The sequence below is a fragment of the Neofelis nebulosa genome, chromosome 12 (assembly GCF_028018385.1).
Source record: "Neofelis nebulosa isolate mNeoNeb1 chromosome 12, mNeoNeb1.pri, whole genome shotgun sequence".
NCBI classification, from domain to species: Eukaryota; Metazoa; Chordata; class Mammalia; order Carnivora; family Felidae; genus Neofelis; species Neofelis nebulosa.
In genome coordinates this window covers 83,369,279-83,388,443 of record NC_080793.1, presented here as the reverse complement: position 1 = coordinate 83,388,443, position 19,165 = coordinate 83,369,279, and the positions used below count along the sequence as shown (strand labels likewise).

The 19,165-nt window shown below is 46.5% G+C and overlaps 1 protein-coding gene across 8 annotated transcripts in view; it reads right to left on the bottom strand.

Annotated features, from left to right (window-relative positions):
• The window catches only part of APBA1 (amyloid beta precursor protein binding family A member 1), a 208,905-nt gene that overhangs the window by 31,238 nt on the left and 158,502 nt on the right, over window positions 1-19,165 (bottom strand). For 7 of the 8 annotated variants that reach the window (XR_009251847.1, XR_009251848.1, XM_058695743.1 and 4 more), the window contains exons 3-4: window positions 7,717-7,812; window positions 3,097-3,136 (exon numbers count right to left, since the gene is read on the bottom strand). Coding sequence is in view for 6 of the 8 variants with exons in the window: in XM_058695743.1 (XP_058551726.1) it covers window positions 3,097-3,136; window positions 7,717-7,812 (136 nt within the window). In the remaining 2 variants the exon portion in view is untranslated. The remainder of the gene's footprint in view (window positions 1-3,096; window positions 3,137-7,716; window positions 7,813-19,165) is intronic. The other variant, XM_058695748.1, reaches the window with a different exon arrangement.

The following is a 19,165-nucleotide window of genomic DNA, read 5'->3' as shown; positions in this document are numbered from 1 at the left end:
ACTCAGTGACAAAGGATGTTGTTTTTCCTGTTAGACTGGGAGCCCTTTGGGGACAAAAGACCATGTCATGTTCGTCTCTGGCTCGCGTGTCTAATCAGTGCCTGTCACCCAGGGGCATCAAATAAATGTTTGCCAGACAAATGGTTAGGTGAGCAGGAGGCCGCTTTACTAGAAAACCTCATTTTAAAGCAGCACGTTCGCATCTCTCCCTTCCACTTTATGCATAATGGAGAAAACAAATCTTACCAATCGGAAAAATAGGCATTTGTTTGAGAAGGTCTGGATCCCTAGAATGGCCTCTGACCCCAGCTCTGTGAGGCAGATGACATTACCCTGAGTCCCCTGATGTCAACCTTGCTGACGTACAGGCTGTGGTGTCCCCAGCTTGCAGCCACACACGGATCAATTCCGAGGAAAATCAGAATTTTCTGTTCTCACTGACCAGCCTTTTAAATTAAACCTTATTTTTAACATATTTAAAATGGGGGCATCTGATTCTAACCATCATCACCTGCAAACCCTACTTGAGATTAAAACATGTCTGGGACTAATAAATGACTTGAGAACAGATGCACAAAGAAAGGCGTTTTAATTCTGCAGTGAAAAACATATGTATTTTCTTTGGCTTGAATGCCATATTTGGGGAGATTAAAATATACATTTTTAACCTACTGTTAAAACCCCAGGCTCTTAAATTAGATAACTGGCAAAGGAAACAATTTGCTTTTTCCTTTTGGAAAGCTAATCTGAAATGATTTTTATTTTTATCCCTCAACATCGAGCTCATCTTGAGCTTAACCAGCTGCTTCCCATGGATAAGCTACTTATCAGAGTTCAGTCTTAAAACAATCTTATCGTTTTCCTAAAGCCAAGGTGGTGGCTGACACAAAGAAATTAACAGCATTTTAGGAAAGGCCTTCACCAAGCATCTGCGTAGTCCATAAATAAGGAAACGTGTTGTTTGCCATATTCTCGATCTTTCCAAGAAAGGCTTCTGGCGAGTGATACTCAGCCAAACCGGCCTCAACTATGTGCCAGTGGTTCACCTTCTTCTCCAAGGTCACAGACTTCCCGTGCTGAAACTTTCATAGAGGTGAGAAGGATTCAGGGTATTTGCCACATACAGTTTTAGTTGTCCAGCCGGGAAGCACTACTCTAACTAAAATACTACATGGACGGGTTTGGAACCTACATTACACTTTGTAAAAAAGTAAAAGATTATCAGTCTCCTATCATAAATTCCCGTGCGGGGTTTACAGTGTTAAACATAATCATGTTTGCCCAAACAGGCATTGAGCAAAAAGATCTCATCTGGGATAGTAACTTTTAAAAACCTTCCATTTATTTTGTGAAAATAATGAATGTTAAAAGAAAGATAAAGAATTAACCACGTACTTCTCTACGGGCCTTCCAGGATTCTATGTTCATCTCTGAGTTAGTGCTATTCCCCGAAGAGGGTCTCTCGTCAACCATGGTGACTGTGGATATGCGGGTAGGTTTAAAAGCAATCCAAACAATACTTAAATGACTACATAAATGCCGACCAGTCAAGAGACAGTTACACTGGACCTAAATAAATTATGCATTTGAGATATGATCTTATGCCACTGATCCTCCAGGGATTTCGAGGATAATCAAATGTCACTGTTGCTAGATCATACCCTGGGAAAAAAGCCGTTATGTTCATAATTTCATTTTAGAATTTTTTTTAGAATTGAAAAAAATTTCACATTATACTGGTCCTAAGTCAAAGAACTGCAGGTTTCGTTTCGGCCTTCTGGAACGTGTTTGTCCTTTCAGTGAGGCCTCTGAGTTGCTCACATGTTATGTCCTCACGCCTTCGTGAATGCTGAGTCTGGGGGAGCGTCGCTGAAGAAAAATGAAATTTCCAAACTTCCAAAAACTCCCCGAGGAGTACTCATGGAATTCTTGGGCCTCACAAAAATGGCATGAATAATTTACAGGTTACTCAAGAAAGAAACCTGAGTGAAACAAACCTACGAGCTTGACCGAGGCTGCAGGACTGCAGGGTCATAAAGGTCTAAGAATCCTGGTAATTCATTCTCACACTGACTATTCATTCATGGGATCCAAGGGCCAGACAGAGCTTCACGGTGGTGTTCTGGGTGGTTTCTAGTCCCCAGAAAATCCTTTTTCAAGAAAATGTCAATCTACCCTACCTGAAAAACTAACCTCCATCCTCTCTGGTAGAGGGTCGTGGCACCTCTAGCTAATGAGCACCTTTGTGTGGATGAGGAATAGGCACTCCGTTTGTGGGGCCCGACCTCAAGCTGGGCTGCCCCGCATGGGCCAAGTTCTGACCCCACTAGGCCTCCTGAACGGGTGCCCTTGAGCAGTGAATCACCTGCACAACCATACGTGGCCACCCTACACAGAATACCATTTACCTGGAGAGCTGTGGAATCAGACTGCCAGCTCACAGCCTGGCTCTGAAACTTGCTAACTGTGTGATTTTGGGAAAGGCACTCACCTCAGCTTGAGTAAAAATGCCTCAGTTCTCTCCTGTGTAACATGGGGGTGTGAAGTTCACTTCACAAGATAGATGTGAGGATTCAATAAGTTATTACATGAAGACCATGTATCTGGCACAGAGTACAAGCTTGATAAATGTTACTACACTTAACTCATCCAAGCAAGAGATGAGAATTATTGGGAAGGTCTTTTTTTTTTTTTTCCTTCCCTAAATTTAGAGGACCAAAAGTCTCCTTTAAACTTCATTCCCACTTGAATGGTCCTTGATGGATGTAAGAGCTGTCCTGGACAAGAGGAGAGGAGATTTGGATTCAGATGGAGTATGACCCTTTCTAAGCTGGAAACAGCCCTCAGCCTCCATGCACCCTCTCTTGAGTTCTCAGGGACAGAATCAGCAAAGGTGAGGAGGGAGGTAAGGAATCTTTGACAGGCTCACGGCTGTTTTCTTTTAGTTTAAAATTCTCTGATCATTAAGACTGTGAATAAGTGGTTCTGTGGCCTTTCTTCCCCACTATGGTCTTACCACCCAGTGCTTCAAATACCCAAAATGCTAGAAGATTCATGCACGACTCAGTACTCAATTACTTCCTTTTCAGCTCTTACCTTCAACGTAGGTTGGGAATGAAGCCAAGCTTTTTCTTGACTGTAATCAAGACAAAGAGGTTTCAGAAAGGGCAAAGCGTGATGAAAAATGCATTAACACAACTTTATCCATGCAACATGAAAAATAAATAGATCACCAATGACAGATATTAATCAGGTGTCGACCGTTTTTGGTTATTACGGAGAGAAAGGTGTGAACAGACACACACACTTCTTATTAGAGGTTACCCAAAGCCCAGAACATCCATTAATATTTTAGGTAACCTGAAAATCTCACATTCCACAATTAGATGTCCATCCGCTTAAAAAGTTTCTAAGTGAAAAACTGTTAGATGAGTAAAAGCACCAACAATGTGATTATATATGTTGAAATCAAGAATTCTCTTGGAGAATTTTATTTCCCTTCAGGTCTTTGCTTCAGTCATCTCTCACTGTGCTAAAAATGTTTGCCAGAGTTTTCCTCTCCTCCTTTTGTCCCTTGTTGGTTTAAAAATTCCATCATGTAAGTGATCAGTATATGTTACCTTAACATAAGAACATAAACAAAGGAGTGAATTGAAAACTGTGGAATTTCTTACACTAAGTAACACCTCACAGCAAGGGTCTTCCAGCAGCATCGTTGGGCTGTGGGCATGATTGGCTAGAAACCTTCTAGAACCTGACTGGACGGCAGTTTCAATGCTAGGTTGCAGAGGAACAATACTTACCATTTGGTTCCTCCCGTAACAGAGTGTCACAGAGAACTCTGAGTGGCCTAAGAGTAGGAAGTTCATTCCTGCTCTCGCCACAGAATTTGTAGCTGATGTGTTGGGGGCAGGGTGATGTGAGCATTGCAGGAGAGTGGAGAGCCACTGTCAAAAACAAGACTCCTTCAAACGAGCAAAAAGGAGGGTCTGCAAGGCCCAGGGCTATCCTCAGAAAGCCTAAAGATTTTCATGGCTAAGAGTCTAGTGGGTATGTCATTTCAATCTGTATGTTTTAGAAAAAGGGTATCTTATACAGCATAGCTGCTCAATGGGTTGACCTGGGTTGATGGTAAACTCTGGGGTGCCTGGCGGCTGGGAGAGGTAGGGCCTAAAAGAGGGGGGACATCAGGGGAACAGCTCTGTCTTGTAGCACCTTTGTAGCAAAGGGATGACTAATTAATAAATACCTGCACAACACTCTAAAAATAGTAGTGTTAACTGTTCTATAAAAAAAGGGGAGGGGGGAGGCAAACACACCCAGGCTTAAGACTCTGTTTCAATTCAAGACAATGACAAGAATTCAACACGAATCACACAACATAGCACACAAGGCAACCTGTCAGTAAACCTTCCGGAATGTGCCCGCGGGGATGAAATGGTTCGTCACACCGAAGACGGTGGGTTTCTTATTTCAGAAGGGATAACCTTTAAGGAAACTACAAATACAAGTCCACTGGGAATGAAAGGTCATTGGCTCCTTTTGTCCCTTGCTGGTTTAAAAATACCATCATATAAGTGATTAGTATATGTTACCTTAACATAAGAACATAAAGGAGTGAATTGAAAACTGTGGAATTTCTTACACTAAGTAACACCTCACAGCAAGGGTCTTCCAGCAGCATTGTTGGGCTATGGGCATGATTGGCTAGAAACCTTCTAGAACCTGATCGGATGGCAGCTTAAATGCTAGATTGCAGAGGAACCTCTGCATTTATGGAAACCTGCAGCCCAAGGAAAGCTAAGATAGGTGGACAGGAGGAAGGAGAACTACAATTTCAACTTCAATGGTGCTTGACATTGGTTTTACTTTTTCGTTGATCCAAGTGAGAAGAAAGGGTCAGTTGAGGGGCAATAGCCAGCTCTAATTCTGGCTAAAAACAACAAAAACTGTGTAACTTCGCGGTATGTAGATGGGAGCCAGTCTTCACAAAGACTAAAGATCTCAAAATTAGTATTTCCCAACCACCTTCCTCGTCCTTGCCCTCAACAGCAAGGGGCCTGGGGTAGAGAGGGTTTACTTTGTTTAATCAAAATGGGTTGGCCTCCAGGTACACCCAAGAAGCCAACTCAGACTTTCTTGGCCTATTAGGATACTTTTTCTGAATGCTCACTTCAAGGACAGTCCCCAGATTTTAGCAGAAGCTACGAAAGAATTACTTGAGTCTATAGTTCTAAAAGCTGCCGTTTTTATTTAGAGCCACAACGGAGGGCATTGGGTACATTTACTTATTCTCTATTCATAAGCTCATGACTGGCTTTCTTTAGTCTCTGGGGTAGTAAGTTTCTTACGGAAAGAGTTTTGAGAAATGAAAGAATCTCTAATTATTGCACACAAAGAGGATTTTCATCATTATTTCTAAGGATATGCAGAAACATGTGCCAAGTCCCATAGGAACCGAGAAATAACACATTTGCCTTGCTTATTATATCTGATGAATAATCAAATGCTGAATATTCAGATGTCTGATTAGCCCTTTGTTTTCTCACATGTGGACAGAGATGAACATGAGTTGATCCTTCACACTCAAGAATTAATAAAGCCACAGTCAAGAAGATGAAAGGCCAAAGTCCTTGGGATTTTCCAGGAGACACTAAACGATGTGCAGAGCCAGGAGACCTGACGACTGGAGTCATGACATACAAGTTACCTTGTCCACGCAGCGTGTGGCCTGCGGGCACTTTTTGCCCCAAGGGCAGAAGACCCTGGCATTCAGACCCTGGGCCCACAGGAGCTCTGGATTCACAGCCTGCCCTGACCCCTTGTGGGCCCTAGACCTTGGGTAAGTCACTGAGCTTCTATGCTGCCTCAACCACAGTGTGAGGACAGTGAGTCCTACACCTCACAGAATTACTGTAAGGATTAAACGAGATACTATCTATGATTTGCTTGGCCCGGTGCCTGACCACTGTAAATGCTCGAGAAATGGCCGCTTTTTATTAGTTATGATCACTGTGGCCTTGATTCTCTCTTCTTGTTTCTTGTTCTCACCCATCCATGTACTATGAACAAAGGATAAGGCAGCGCTGTGGGATCTAGGGTCCGGAGAAACAGTGACCTAGTTACCCTCTGCTCCCGTGAGGTAGGGTCTGAGGACAAGACCAGAGGAGGACAAAGCGTATTTCAAATTTAAATCTTAATGTTGGTGTGATTTCAGAGAAGGTCTCCTTATGTTCGTTTGGGTTAACATACAGAGGTTATTAAAAAATCTACTTCTCCCTGTGTGAATAGTTAATGGCAAACGTGTGTGTACTCAGTGATGCTTCGAGGGTAAATTTTAATGAAGACTCCCTTTAGAAGTGATCTGCCACTCGCTGTGAAATGGAAACCGCTTCCTTTTGTCGCATTTAACGTAATATGCTTAACAAAAGGGAGGAAAAGGAGACAGTCATTGACTGTATGGTTTACCTCTTTCATGCACAGCCTCAGCAGTGGCTGGGCTGGAGTGAGCTGAACCCACCTGGAGACCACACATAGGCACAGCCCCACAGTCACCCGAGGCCACTTCATAAATAGCTGGGGTGGCACTTGGCTGCGGGTAAAAGGACAACAGTGTGGGAAAAGGCAGCGCCCCCCCCCTCCAGGAGGAACACCTGCCCTTTTAATCCCTTGCTTGGAAGCAAGCACCATTTAGTAGGGCGACCACATGACTTACTGGCGGAGAGGGACACTTCCGGGCTGTGCTCTCTAGGAGTCCTTAGCCACACACGACTGTTTAATTAAATTGGAATAAAATGCAAAATTCGTCCCAACAGCCACATTTCAAGAGCTTCCTAGGTGCATGTGGCTAGGGACCACCATATAGGATAGCACAGAACTGAGTATTTACACCAATGCAGAAAGTTCTCTTGGATAGGGAAGAGTGGAGGGGCGCCTGGGTGGCTCAGTCAGTGAAGCGTCTGACTTGAGCTCAGGTCATGATCTCATGGCCTGTGAGTTCGAGCTCCACGTCGGGCTCTGTGCTGACAGCTCAGAGCCTGGAGCCTGCTTTGGATTCCGTGTCTCCCTCTCTCTCTGCCCCTCCTCCGTTCACACCCTCTCTCCCTCTCAAAAATAAACATTAAAATTTTTTTTAAACAAAGAAAGGGAGAGGGGTGCTCACTAGCTGCACTGCTTGCACAACAGGTGTGGACTGGAAACCAACCCAGGTAAACCAGGACCAGTGGTCATCCCGATGTCATGAGAGATATTTCATTTGGGCCTGAAATAAACGGATACTTAAGAAACGAGTCCATTTCCCAAACCGAGGTTTGTAATACCCCGAGGAAGGATGCTGCTATACAGAGCTCTTCCCCTCCAGTTTCTGGCACTGTCCTGGAGAACTTTCTGGAATGATGGAAATTCTGTGTCATCTCCCCTGTCCGATGCAATAGCCACAAGTGACATGTGGCTACTGAGCACTTGACCTGTGGCTAGCGTGCCTGAGAAGGTGCACTTCTGTGTCATTTATTAATCAAAATAGACACCTGTGGCCGGTAGCTACCAGGCTGGACGGTGCGGCTTCAATCACCGAACTCCAGGCTAGAGAGGAGAAATCCGCATTTCTCTCCCGCGAGGGGAATTTGGGGGATTTGGGCAGGAAGCTGAAGAAAGCTCACACCAGAAGAGTAAGACAACACACGGGCCGGTGGCTTCTGGAACAAAACGGCACCCTACCTCTTTATTCGAGGAGGCCTCCGCGGGGTCGCTGGGGTGAAGGGGTAGGCTCGAAGACTCTGCCCCCAGGGGAGGGGAACTGCCAGGAGACGGGGACTGGAACACAGCAAGGGAAGGACACAGTGAGAATCGGGGGGGGGGGGGGTAAGGGAACACCCAGCCGGGGCGGGGGCCAGAGGACAAGGCCCCACAGAACCGAATAAACGCTTCCACAGTGAAAAACTTTCTTGCAGAGAAGCTACCAACAGTACATAAAAGGTCTGCATTTTTTGAGCTCTCTTTTATTTCTATTCATGTTTTTCATTTTAGAGGTGGGGAGGGGCAGAGGGAGAGACAGAATCTTACACAGACGCCACGCTCAGTGCAGAGCCTGACGCAGGGCTGGATCCCAAGACCCTGGGATCATGACCTGAGCCAAAATCAAAAGTCAGACACTCGACTGCCTGAGGCACCCAGGCGCCCCTTGAGCTCTTTTAGATTCCCACCATATTTTCTTGTTTCGTTTATGTTTATTTATTTTTGAGAGAGACAGACAGAGAGACAGAGCATGAGCAGGGAGGGGCAGAGAGAGAGGAGACACAGAATCCGAAGCAGGCTCCAGGTTCTGAGCGGCCAGCACAGAGCCCGACGCGGGGCTCGAACTTGCGAGACTGCGAGATCATGACCTGAGCCGAAGTCCGAAGCTTAACTGACTGAGCCACCCAGGCACCCCTTCCACCATGTTTTTAAAGGAAACTTTTATAGCTTTGCCATTTTGTTCCTCCTTGGGCCAAGTGTTTAAACATAGCAAAAGGTGAATAAACTCCTAAACGAATAAAGCTAATGGGGATACACATGAGTCTGTGGTTTTTAAAATTCTGACAAAGATTTTGGATACTAATGGTCTTACAAAACCACCTGCCCAAGACTACCTGAATGGAAAAGGAAAAATGAAAGCAGGTATTTTTTAATTAAACATTTAAAAATGTTTATTTTTGAGATGGGGGGAGGAGCAAAGACACAATTCGAAGCAGGCTCCAGGCTCTGAGCTGTCAGCACAGAGCCTAATATGGGGCTGGAGCCCATGAACCGTGAGATCATGACCTGAGCTGAAGTCAGAAGTTTACCCAACTGAGCTGCCCAGGTGCCCCCAAACAGGTATTTTTACTTATTTTTCATTTTTTTTTTTTTTACTTGAGAGTGAGAGAGAGCGCATGTGAACGAGCAAGGGGCAGAGAGAGAGAGAGAGAGAGAGAGAGAGAGAGAGAATCCCAGGAGGGGGAGAGGGTGAGGGAGAGAGAAGCAGGACTCACCCAAAGCAGGGCTCGTATTTTACCCAAAGAGGGGCTCGTGTTCACCCGAAGTGGGGTTCAAACTCACCCAATGTGGGACTCGAACTCATGGACCGTGAGATCACAACCTGAGCCAAAGTCAGATGTTAACAAATGAGCCACTCAGGCACCCTGAACATGGCAGCTGGGACTGATGGCCAGAAACCACACCACCTATATTTCTCTAGTCCAGATTTCAAGTATTTTTTTCGGATTTAATCCACAGGCCACTGAAAATTCAGAGAAATTTCAGCATCCAAACAATATGACCTTGGCTGCTCTTGAAACAGTTCAAAAATCCTTTATTAAATGATAGGTTTGAAAATAGGGGGTAGAAACATAGCTTCGGGGCATATGGTCCCCGTCAGGTGTGTTACTGCCTCTGGTGGTGGCACAGGTAGGTCTTGCTGGACGGGGAACAGGAAGCCCCAGGTGAGGGCCTAACACAGCATGTGCTCTGTAAACACCTTCCCAATGAATAGCCAAAAAATCAAGCCAGCAGGCCGGAGGGTGGGACTAGTACGTGTGCTGGAAACCCTCCCCAGCCAGTACCCAGACATCTCTGTATGTGCTCCTGAAATCCTGACAGATGAAGGGCATCTTCAGGCAAGCCACAGGGATGCTGAAGAATGCTGCAGCCAAGGTCCTCTGACGGCAAGGATACACCCCGCTTCACCATTTGTTGAAGTCTGATAGAAAGCCTAAAACAGAACCCACGTGACCATCTGTTCTCTGAAGAAGCGTGGCCGTGTGAGGGGAGGTACGTCCCAGACAACGGAAGCAGGGTCAACCAGTGACAGCTGAATCTGTTTCCGATCTCTTGCAACTGGCCCCCTTGGGAAAACCGAGATAGAAACAGCGGCACAGGACCTCTGCATGGAAAAGGAGAATGTTCCACAAGATTGGTTGTGCTGAGTAGGGGAGGGGGTACATTAATACACAGTGGGACTTTGGGGCACCTGAGTGGCTCAGTCCGTTAAGCGTCCGACTTCGGCTCAGGTCATGATCTCGCGGTCTGTGGGTTCGAGCCCTGCGTCGGGCTCTGTGCTGACAGGCCAGAGCCTAGGGCCTGCTTTGGATTCTGTGTTTTCTTCTCTCAGCACCTCCCCTGCTCACTCACTCGCTCTCTCTCAAGAATAAACATTAAAATAAATAAGTAAGTAAATAAATAAATAAATAATGGGACTTCAATGAGCATTATGTGAAATCATAAAAAAAATACATCTTTTCCAGAAAGTCTGGATTACAGGAAAACACAGGGGGCACCAAATGACCTGGACGATGATGTAGTGAAATGCAGTTTTATTCACGCTGAGACTATTCCTGCGAGGCCTGGATTTGATTTCCATGCCCACAGACCTGATTCTGGGCAGGGAAATGAGGACCAATGAGCTTCTTAATCATTCACAGGCAGAAATCAGCCACTGCCCAGTGAGGCCAAGAGTGTGGGTGCAGGTTAAGAGCAGACGTAAAGGACCCCCTAACTCCACAGCCCCTGGATGCAAGAACCGACTCCTACATGCCTTAAAAAAATCCCACGCAGGGGCGCCTGGGTGGCGCAGTCGGTTAAGCGTCCGACTTCAGCCAGGTCACGATCTCGCGGTCTGTGAGTTCGAGCCCCGCGTCAGGCTCTGGGCTGATGGCTCGGAGCCTGGAGCCTGTTTCCGATTCTGCGTCTCCCTCTCTCTCTGCCCCTCCCCTGTTCATGCTCTGTCTCTCTCTGTCCCAAAAATTAAAAAAAAAAAAAAAAAAAAATCCCACGCAGAAGTTTTTATTTGGTGCCCAAGAGAGCTGAGGGGTACTGGCTGAGGTTAGCTTAATGTGGACCACTCAAAATTAATGTAGGAAAGTCCTCACCAGATTATAGGGCCTTTAAAGTTTCCCAGTTTTTCAGATTTGAAGAGCTTCCTTAGATATTTACATCTATGTTTTCCCCCAAGTAATTTCCTCTGTTGCAAAGATTTTAAGGGTCTGGTCCCTGGGAAGCTAGTACAGCTGGTTTTTCTTTAATTGCTTGGTTTGAGGGCTGTGTTACACCTTCACTTAAAAAAGAAAGAAAAGAAAAAAAAATCTTCAAAAGAGCCCTTCAGTTCCTATTTCCTTATCTAACCATCTTCTCTCGAAAATCTTCTAAAGATGGATTCGTTGCAACACTGGGAACATGGGATCATCTCAGGATGATGTGAGAATGCAGGTTATCCAGACAGCAGGCTGGAATGTGGAAGAGGCAGGGCAGACCCCACAGTGAGGTGAAGTGACCAGCGCCCGGAGCCTGCTGGGGCACACGGGAGAGGAGGGACCCACACTGCCCTCATCAGGGACCACTTCCCCCCAGGGCACCACACTCTAGCCTTCTGCATGCAACTAAGCTCACTCACTTTTCCTTCCATTTGCATGTGCAGTTAATGACCTCCATCTAGAGAGTTCTCCCACGTTCTTTCCCACCGTCGATGCTGAATTTGAAAGTACCTATCTTGCTGAAGTTTTCTCAGACTCCACTCACGGTATACGGTTCTCCCCTGATGGCTTGGGTCAAGTTCTGTAATTATGTGTGTGTCTGCCCTCTCCCAAGAACTCTGGCAGGGATCTTATCTTAATCATCTCTGGAATCCAAGGGCCTGGCCATGGGGCTCATCAACAGTAGGCATTCAGTAAACATTTGCTGAATAAATGCCTTCAGTGTCGTTTCCAGCTTTACCATATTCTCCAACCTGCAGAAAGCAGGTCAACCGCTGATCTCCTTCATTATTGTTTCCTGGCCAATGGGATGCCCCTTCCTTTTTTTAATGTTTATTTTTGAGAGAGAGAGAGAGAGACAAAGTGCTAGGGGGGAGGGGCAGAGACAGAGACACACACAGAATCCGAAGCAGGCTCCAGACTCCATGCTGTCAGCACAGAGCCCAACGTGGGGCTCGAACCCATGAACCACAAGATCATGACCTGAGTTAAAGTTGGACACCCAACCAACTGAGCCACCTAGATGCCCTGAAGCCCTTTTCTGATAGCACTCCTATGATCTTACGTGTGGAATGTTAAACTTGCATTTTGAATTAGAACTCTGACCTGAGCTCCAGCAAAGCTCTTCTGAAGCTACAAGCTGTCTGCAAACGAAAGGCCCCCCACCTGGTGGGAACCTACCACTCCCCACACCACTGCTGACAAAGTCAAGGTGGACAAGCGCCTTCAGGGCTGGCACAGCCCCCATGGAGCCTAAACAAAGGTGTTTAGTATTGACTTATCTCAAATGTCTGCTTTACAAGCCCTTTACCCCCTCACTGCCAGCTTTCACCTTGCTGTACTCTCAAAAGTAGAGAGGGGTGCCTGGGCGCCTTGGTTGAGTGTCCGACTTCAGCTCAGGTCACGATCTCGCAGTTTGTGAGTTCGAGCCCTGCATCGGGCTCTGTGCTGACATCTCAGAGCCTGAAGCCTGCTTCAGATTCTGTGTCTCCCTCTCCCTCTGCCCCTCCCCTGCTCACGCTCTGATTCTGTCTTTCAATAATAAATTAATGTTAAAAAAGTTTTTTTAAAAAGTAGAGAGAAAACCAGAAACTAGATAACACTTTTTACTTTCAAAGAATGTACTGGAGGCAAAGTGTAACCAATAAAATATGATACAAAAAGTGAGTTATTATTATGTATTTCTCTGTCTGAAGTCTCATGCCTTCTGGGTCACTGACTCGACATTCCATTTTAAGTCAAGGAGACCAAGGATGGGAAGCAAAGGTGGGTGTGAAAATTCACAAAGTGCCACACAGGGCGTCTATAAGGAGGCGTCTGTGATGTCCCAAGACGACTCAGTAACTCCCTGTTCTGGTTCACTGCAGGAGGTCTTAAGCTGCTTGTCTTCTACAGGTGGTGTTCTAGCACATTCTCCACAACCACGGTCTGAATTTTACTACCACAGCTCTGGGGCTCCACAGAGCAGAGCTCTCAGCTCGAAGAGTCTGGTTCCTCAGGGCCAGGGCAAGAGATGGATAGTCCCTTTGTTAGGCTGGAGACGGCCTCAGGATACAGAAGCATCCAGAGGGAAAGCCAATCACTCACTTCATTTCCAATCGAACATCTCCCAGGGGCACACGTTGTACCTGCTGGTGGGAGAGGTGATATGTGCAGGGAAGCAAAGCAGGCAGAGAACTATTATTCATTTATTCCTTCAACAGGCATTTCTGTGCCTACCTCTGTTTTTGATACTGGCTTGCTAAACAAAGAGGAAAGAGACACTGTGGTCCTGTCCTATATCCCTTTCCAGATGAAGGGGGGGAGGCAGACGTGCGGAGGCAGGGCTGTGGCAGGGATATTCACCTGTACATGGGACGCGGGGCCGGGAGGGCGCAATTCTGCAGGAGGGGAGGGGTATACGTGCAACGCTTTAGGGGAAGGGGAGACTTCAGCTGAATCCTGAAAAGTGTGCAGTCTTCATGGGGCAGGATGGGATGGGGAGTGGAGGGAATGTTCTGGAAACAGGCAGGGAGGTCGAGCAGCTCTGCAGGAAAGTGGGAAATGAGCTGGCGGTCAAGGACAAGTCACTAGAGCCTCGCTGATGACAAGTAGCCAGCACCTACTCTCTGCCCAGAGGATGGGGTTTTCTTTGTGAGCCACTGGCCCATTGTCTTCAGCAGAGAAGGTCAATCTAGGCACTTAGTAACTGTTTCCTCAGTTGGACTGCAAACCCAAAGAACTGAGGGACTGAGTTAACACTTTCTGCTCTTCCCTTCCCTTAATCCTTTCTCCCTTGACATATGCATGAAGAGAAGACTACGGCCTGGAAAAGCTGACTGGATGATAATGAGAACACCCCTTAAACTAAAGGGTCTGCTGGCTCTTTCCAAGTAGACAGTGTTCTTCTCAGAGAAGCCCGAGGACTGAGCACAAAGCAGCGATCTAGAGACATACAGAGATCTGAAGAGACTTCTGGAGAGACTCCACTCACAAGATACACTAAGGTGAGTTCCACTGGGACCGTTCATTCATTTGTTGAACACGGAAATTCTGACAGTGTCTGAGGAGGCCCTGACCCCTGGCCTGCACCCAGGGAGCCCCTTGCTCAGCAGGGGAGACAGACGGACACACAAACGCAGGTTGTCCTCTGAAAGCAGTGGCCACTGGGTCCTCGAGGAGAACAAAAGTCACAGTAACACAAAAGCAGTCGCCACTGAGCTGACCACCCACGACGTCACTGTCCACCTCGACCCCTCTCTCCAGCCCACATCTCTGGTGGCTGGTCTCTGTTGGGACCATGTGGTGCTACAAGGCCACAAAGAAAACAAAACGGAAAGCCAGAAGCCTACAGGCGCGCTGCAGAGCAGAAGAGCGAGTACTTCTACGGCAAATAAAAAGCAGGATTTTAGAACGAAGCAACGGGCCCCACAGGAGGACTGCTCCAACCAGCCACGGACAACTGGGAGAGTTGGTGGAGTAACACCAGCTCACGAGGTGGACGCTAACCTAGCAAGAAGGATGGGACCAGGGGTGCTTTGAAAAAGCATGACTGGAATATTAAATCCATTAAGGGAGGCCCTTGAGAAAACTGTAGCAGCCCTCACAGGTCTTTGCTGACACCGTCCTCTTTACGACTAGAAGGATCCCTTCGGATCATGCTGCAGACGTCACCATGTGAACTGAAGAAGGGTTCTACTGCATACATTCGATGGCTTTTTTTTTTTTTAAGTTACAACTCCTCAAATCAATACTTCTCCTTTGTTTTAAGAATTCACAGGTAGGTGAGGGGCACCTGGGCGGTTCAGTTGGTTGAGCATCCGACTTCGGCTCAGGTCATGATCTCGAGGTTGATGAGTTTGAGCCTCGCCTCAGGCTTTGTGCTCACAGCTCGGAGCCTGGAGCCTGCTTCGGATTCTGTGTCTCCCTCTCTCTCTGCCCCTCCCCCACTCATGCTCTGTCTCTGTCTCAAAAATAAATATAAAACATTAAAAAAATTTTTTAAAGAATTCACAGGTAGGTGAAATTATAACCTACATGTTATTAGTCAAAAGATAAAACAACGAAACTTCTGTTTATAATTTTTAGTATTGTTTCTCAAGATCAGGTTCTAACTAAATCCCCTCTTGCCTCCCCCCATACTTTGAAATTTTGGTCCTCCTTTTTGTTTTATGTTTATTTATTTACTTTGAGAGGGAGTCAGAATGCACGAGTAGAGGAGGGAGGCCTGTTGGTTGGTGGAAATAAAAAATTCCTAAGACACAGGATCTGGTCTTCATATCCAACACGATCTGGCTTTCCAATATTAGGGTCTGTTTCCAAAAGCACAATGTGAGTCTAGGGAACATAAGGTTCATTTGTCCTTGGAAAGAGGCTGGGATAAAGAACAAAGAAGGCGGCTGGCATGTTTTAATTTTATAATGTGGCAGAACAAGTAAAGCTCTGGAGGTTTCAAGATAGCAAGACAGCAGAAGGCTCCAGCCGCAGGAGCGGGCAGACCAGCATCTGAATCCCGCTCTCCCACTCACTGCTCTGACTCGGCGCCCTTACTCATCCTTCTCTGATCCTCCTGAGAATTGAGGAAAACGGTTACTACCCCCCTCCTGGGGCGGACATGAGGATTCATCGGTGACCACGTACACAGGGCACCAGCTCAGGGCCTGTGTATGCACAAGGCACACAACCAACGTCTGACAAGTCTTTTAAGATTCCAGCAGCAACGACAATCACTTCCCTCCAAGGGGGAGTGTTCACCAGGATAACACGTACCCATGGAGATGCTTTCCTCGTCTCCCTCTTCTTGTTTCCTTCCTTATTAAACTTTTACACATGGCTAAAATTAAAAAGCACGTAGAAGGCTCTCTAAAATCATACTACAATAGACTCTAAATTAATTTATAGGCCCCCAGACTCCTACTGGTATCTTGGTGAGAACCGCACATTGCCGGCTACGGCTGGGAGTATATACAACAACCGTGTGTGATTTCTGGCATGCCCGCTGTCTCCCAGTCCAGACAGCATCTTGCAACGCGAGGGTTGAGGGTGATGCTATCATGGCGAGGGAGTTACAAAAAAAAAGAATCAGGTGCATATGCAGGCGTTAATTTACAACAAAGCCACCCCAAGACCTACCGAGATACCCTTCCATGAGGACCTTGGTGAAAGACTCCGGCTGGCTCTAGCCAACCTTGACCAGTCCCAGTACACGTTGGTCATTTCTTCCAAGGAAACTCAGTGACAAAAATTCCACGTTGACAAAAGGTAGGAGAAAATAATCCTTTAAAAATGACACAGTTTTACCAAATGTGTGACTGGGTTATTTAGTAATTTCACCTGTGTAGAGTGAGACGCAGCACCTGAGAAATAAATTTTTTTTAATTTTTATTTTTTTTAAACATTTATTCTTTTTGAGAGAGAGACACGAGTATGAGCGGGGGAAGGGCACAGAGACATAGAGACACAGAATCTGAAGCAGGCTCCAGGCTCTGAGCTGTCAGCATAGAGCCTGACGCAGGGCTCGAACCCATGGACTGTGAGATCATGACCTGAGCTGAAGTCGGACGCTCAACTGAGCCACCCAGGCACCCCTAGTTTTTTTTTTTTTTTTTAAAGTCACCAAGCAACCCACATACCCCATGAGGCCCAAGCACCAAGTGCTCATGGACCTTCTTCACTAGTGCTATGAACTGTGTCCCCCTCAAATTCATATGTTGAGACCCTAGCACCCAGTGGGGTAGTATGAGGAGATGGGGCCTTTGTGAGGTAATTAGGTCACAGGGATGGAGCTCTCGTAATGGGATTAGTGACCGTACAAGAAGAGACACAAAAGAGCCTCCTTCCTGTCTCTGCTCTCCATGGTGCGAGAACACAGCAAGAATGTGGCTGTCTGCAGATAAGGAAGGGGGTCTAAACCAGTAGCTGACCATGCAAACACCCTGATTTCAGACTTCCCAGGTTCTAGAACTGTGCGAAGTAAATACGTTTGGTTTTTTTTAATATGTTTGAGAGAGAGAGAGAGAGAGAGAGAACGTGTGCACGAGGCAGGGGAGGGGCAGAGAGAGGGAGGGAGAGAGAGAATCCCAAGCAGGCTCTGTGCTGTCCAGGCAGAGCCCAATGTGGGGCTTGATATCACGAGAACCGGGAGATCATGACCTGAGCTGAAATCAGGAGTTGGATACCTAACCGACTGAGCCACCCAGGCGCCCCAATTTCTGTTGTTGAAGTCACCCAGTCTGCGGTGTCTTTCTTACACAGCAGCCCAGACTAACTAAGACAACCAGACACCTTTCACTAAGTACCTGTTGACTCCCACTTTAAAATACAACTTTAGGGGCGCCTGGGTGGCTCAGTCGGTTAAGTGTCCAACTTGGGCTCAGGTCATGATCTCACAGCTCTTGAGTTCGAGCCCCGTGGCGGGCTCTGTGCTGATGGCTCAGAGCCTGGAGCCTGTTTCAGATTCTGTGTGTGTCCTTCTCTCTCTGCCCCTCCCCCACTCGTGTTTTGTCTTTCTCCCCAAAACAAATAAACAATAACCATTTTTTTTAAATACAATTTTAACAAGCTCTGAGCAATCACGCCCCAATTTAAAAACTTCCACGGTTCCTGCTTGTGTAGACAATAAATCCCAGACTCCACCCCGGCACTTCAGGCACTCCAAGGTTTGGCCTTAGTTTCTTCACCACTTTTCCCCCTTCCGGTTATTATTCTCCACCATCAAGCCAAACTGAGCTATTTCCTGCTTCCTGTATATAACCTGAGGGTTTTTGTGCACTGCCCTTGTCCATGTTCTTGTCTCAACTGCACATGTCCATGAGTCTCCAAAGCCTCATTTCCAGTGTTACTTCTTTAGTGAAATCTTTCCTATTCTCTTCGGTGAGTGGGAGCCCTCTCGCATGAGAATTGCTGATGTTTCACTAGTGCTGTTCTTTTTTTTTTTTTTTTTTTTAACGTTTATTTATTTTTGAAACAGAGAGAGACACAGCACGAACAGGGGAGGGTCAGAGAGAGAGGGAGACACAGAATCAGAAACAGGCTCCAGGCTCTGAGCTGTCAGCACAGAGCCCGACACGGGGCTCGAACTCACGGATCGCGAGATCATGACCTGAGCCGAAGTCGGACACGTGACCGACTGAGCCACCCAGGTGCCCCTCACTAATGCTGTTCTTATATACGTCACTTTTTCCTTTATGTTTTATTGAAATACTATAGGATAGTTTAATTACAATGCTTTAATAAGCACTATGAGGGCAGGATGTGATTTATTTTGAGGGAGAGAGAGAGAATGACCACGTATGTGACGTGAGCAGGGGAGGAGCATACAGAAAGGAAGAGAGAATCTTAAGCAGACTTCACACCAGCACAGAGCCTGACTCAAAGTTCAATCTCACAACCGTGAACCGAGGTCACGAGCTCGGATGCTTAACCGGCTACGGAACCCAGCATGTGATTATTTAACGTTTACAAGGTTCTCCATAAAATATACAACAGGAGCCTGATAAATATGTCGAACACAGGGAAGCACGCACGGACATCGATCCTTTTGTACCGGAGGACAAAGAAGACACAAAATACGTTGATGCACAGAGTTGGTCCTGAACCCACGTAGCACTGCACTTACGTGCTCACACAGTATCAGTACCCAAGTGCAGATCAGGGTTCTGTTCACTGATCCTTGATCACGGTCTCTTTGCTTGTCCGACACTGTTTGCAAATCACACGTCCTCATGTGACAAGTATTGTGGATACGACAAGAACTCTCAAAGGTAGCATTTCAAACAGACCATAATCAAGCACTCAGTCATTCAATTCCCCACCAGGCTGACCACTCCGGTTCTATATGGGATTTCAAAGGCGTGGTTGCCTGTGGCAGGTGATGGGACGTAACCTTCTGCTCCAGGGACTGTGTGGAGCTTCTCGAGTTCCGGCATCCCCGAATAGCTTTTTTTGCTGCGCATCTTGGTCGACCCAGCTTTATCCCCTTTCTCAAATAAACACACATTGTTTTCCTCACTGATTTAAGTTGTTTTAAATTCGCCCTGCTCCATGTTAGAGTTATAAAAAAAGAAACAAATATATGATTAGGTTTCTCTTGCTCCAAGACATGTTTGTGCTTTTGAAAATTGAAACCGGTTAAGAAATCCGTAATTACTCACTCTCAATTCAAACTATATTATCAATGCACATTTCTGTTTCCTTAATGTGGT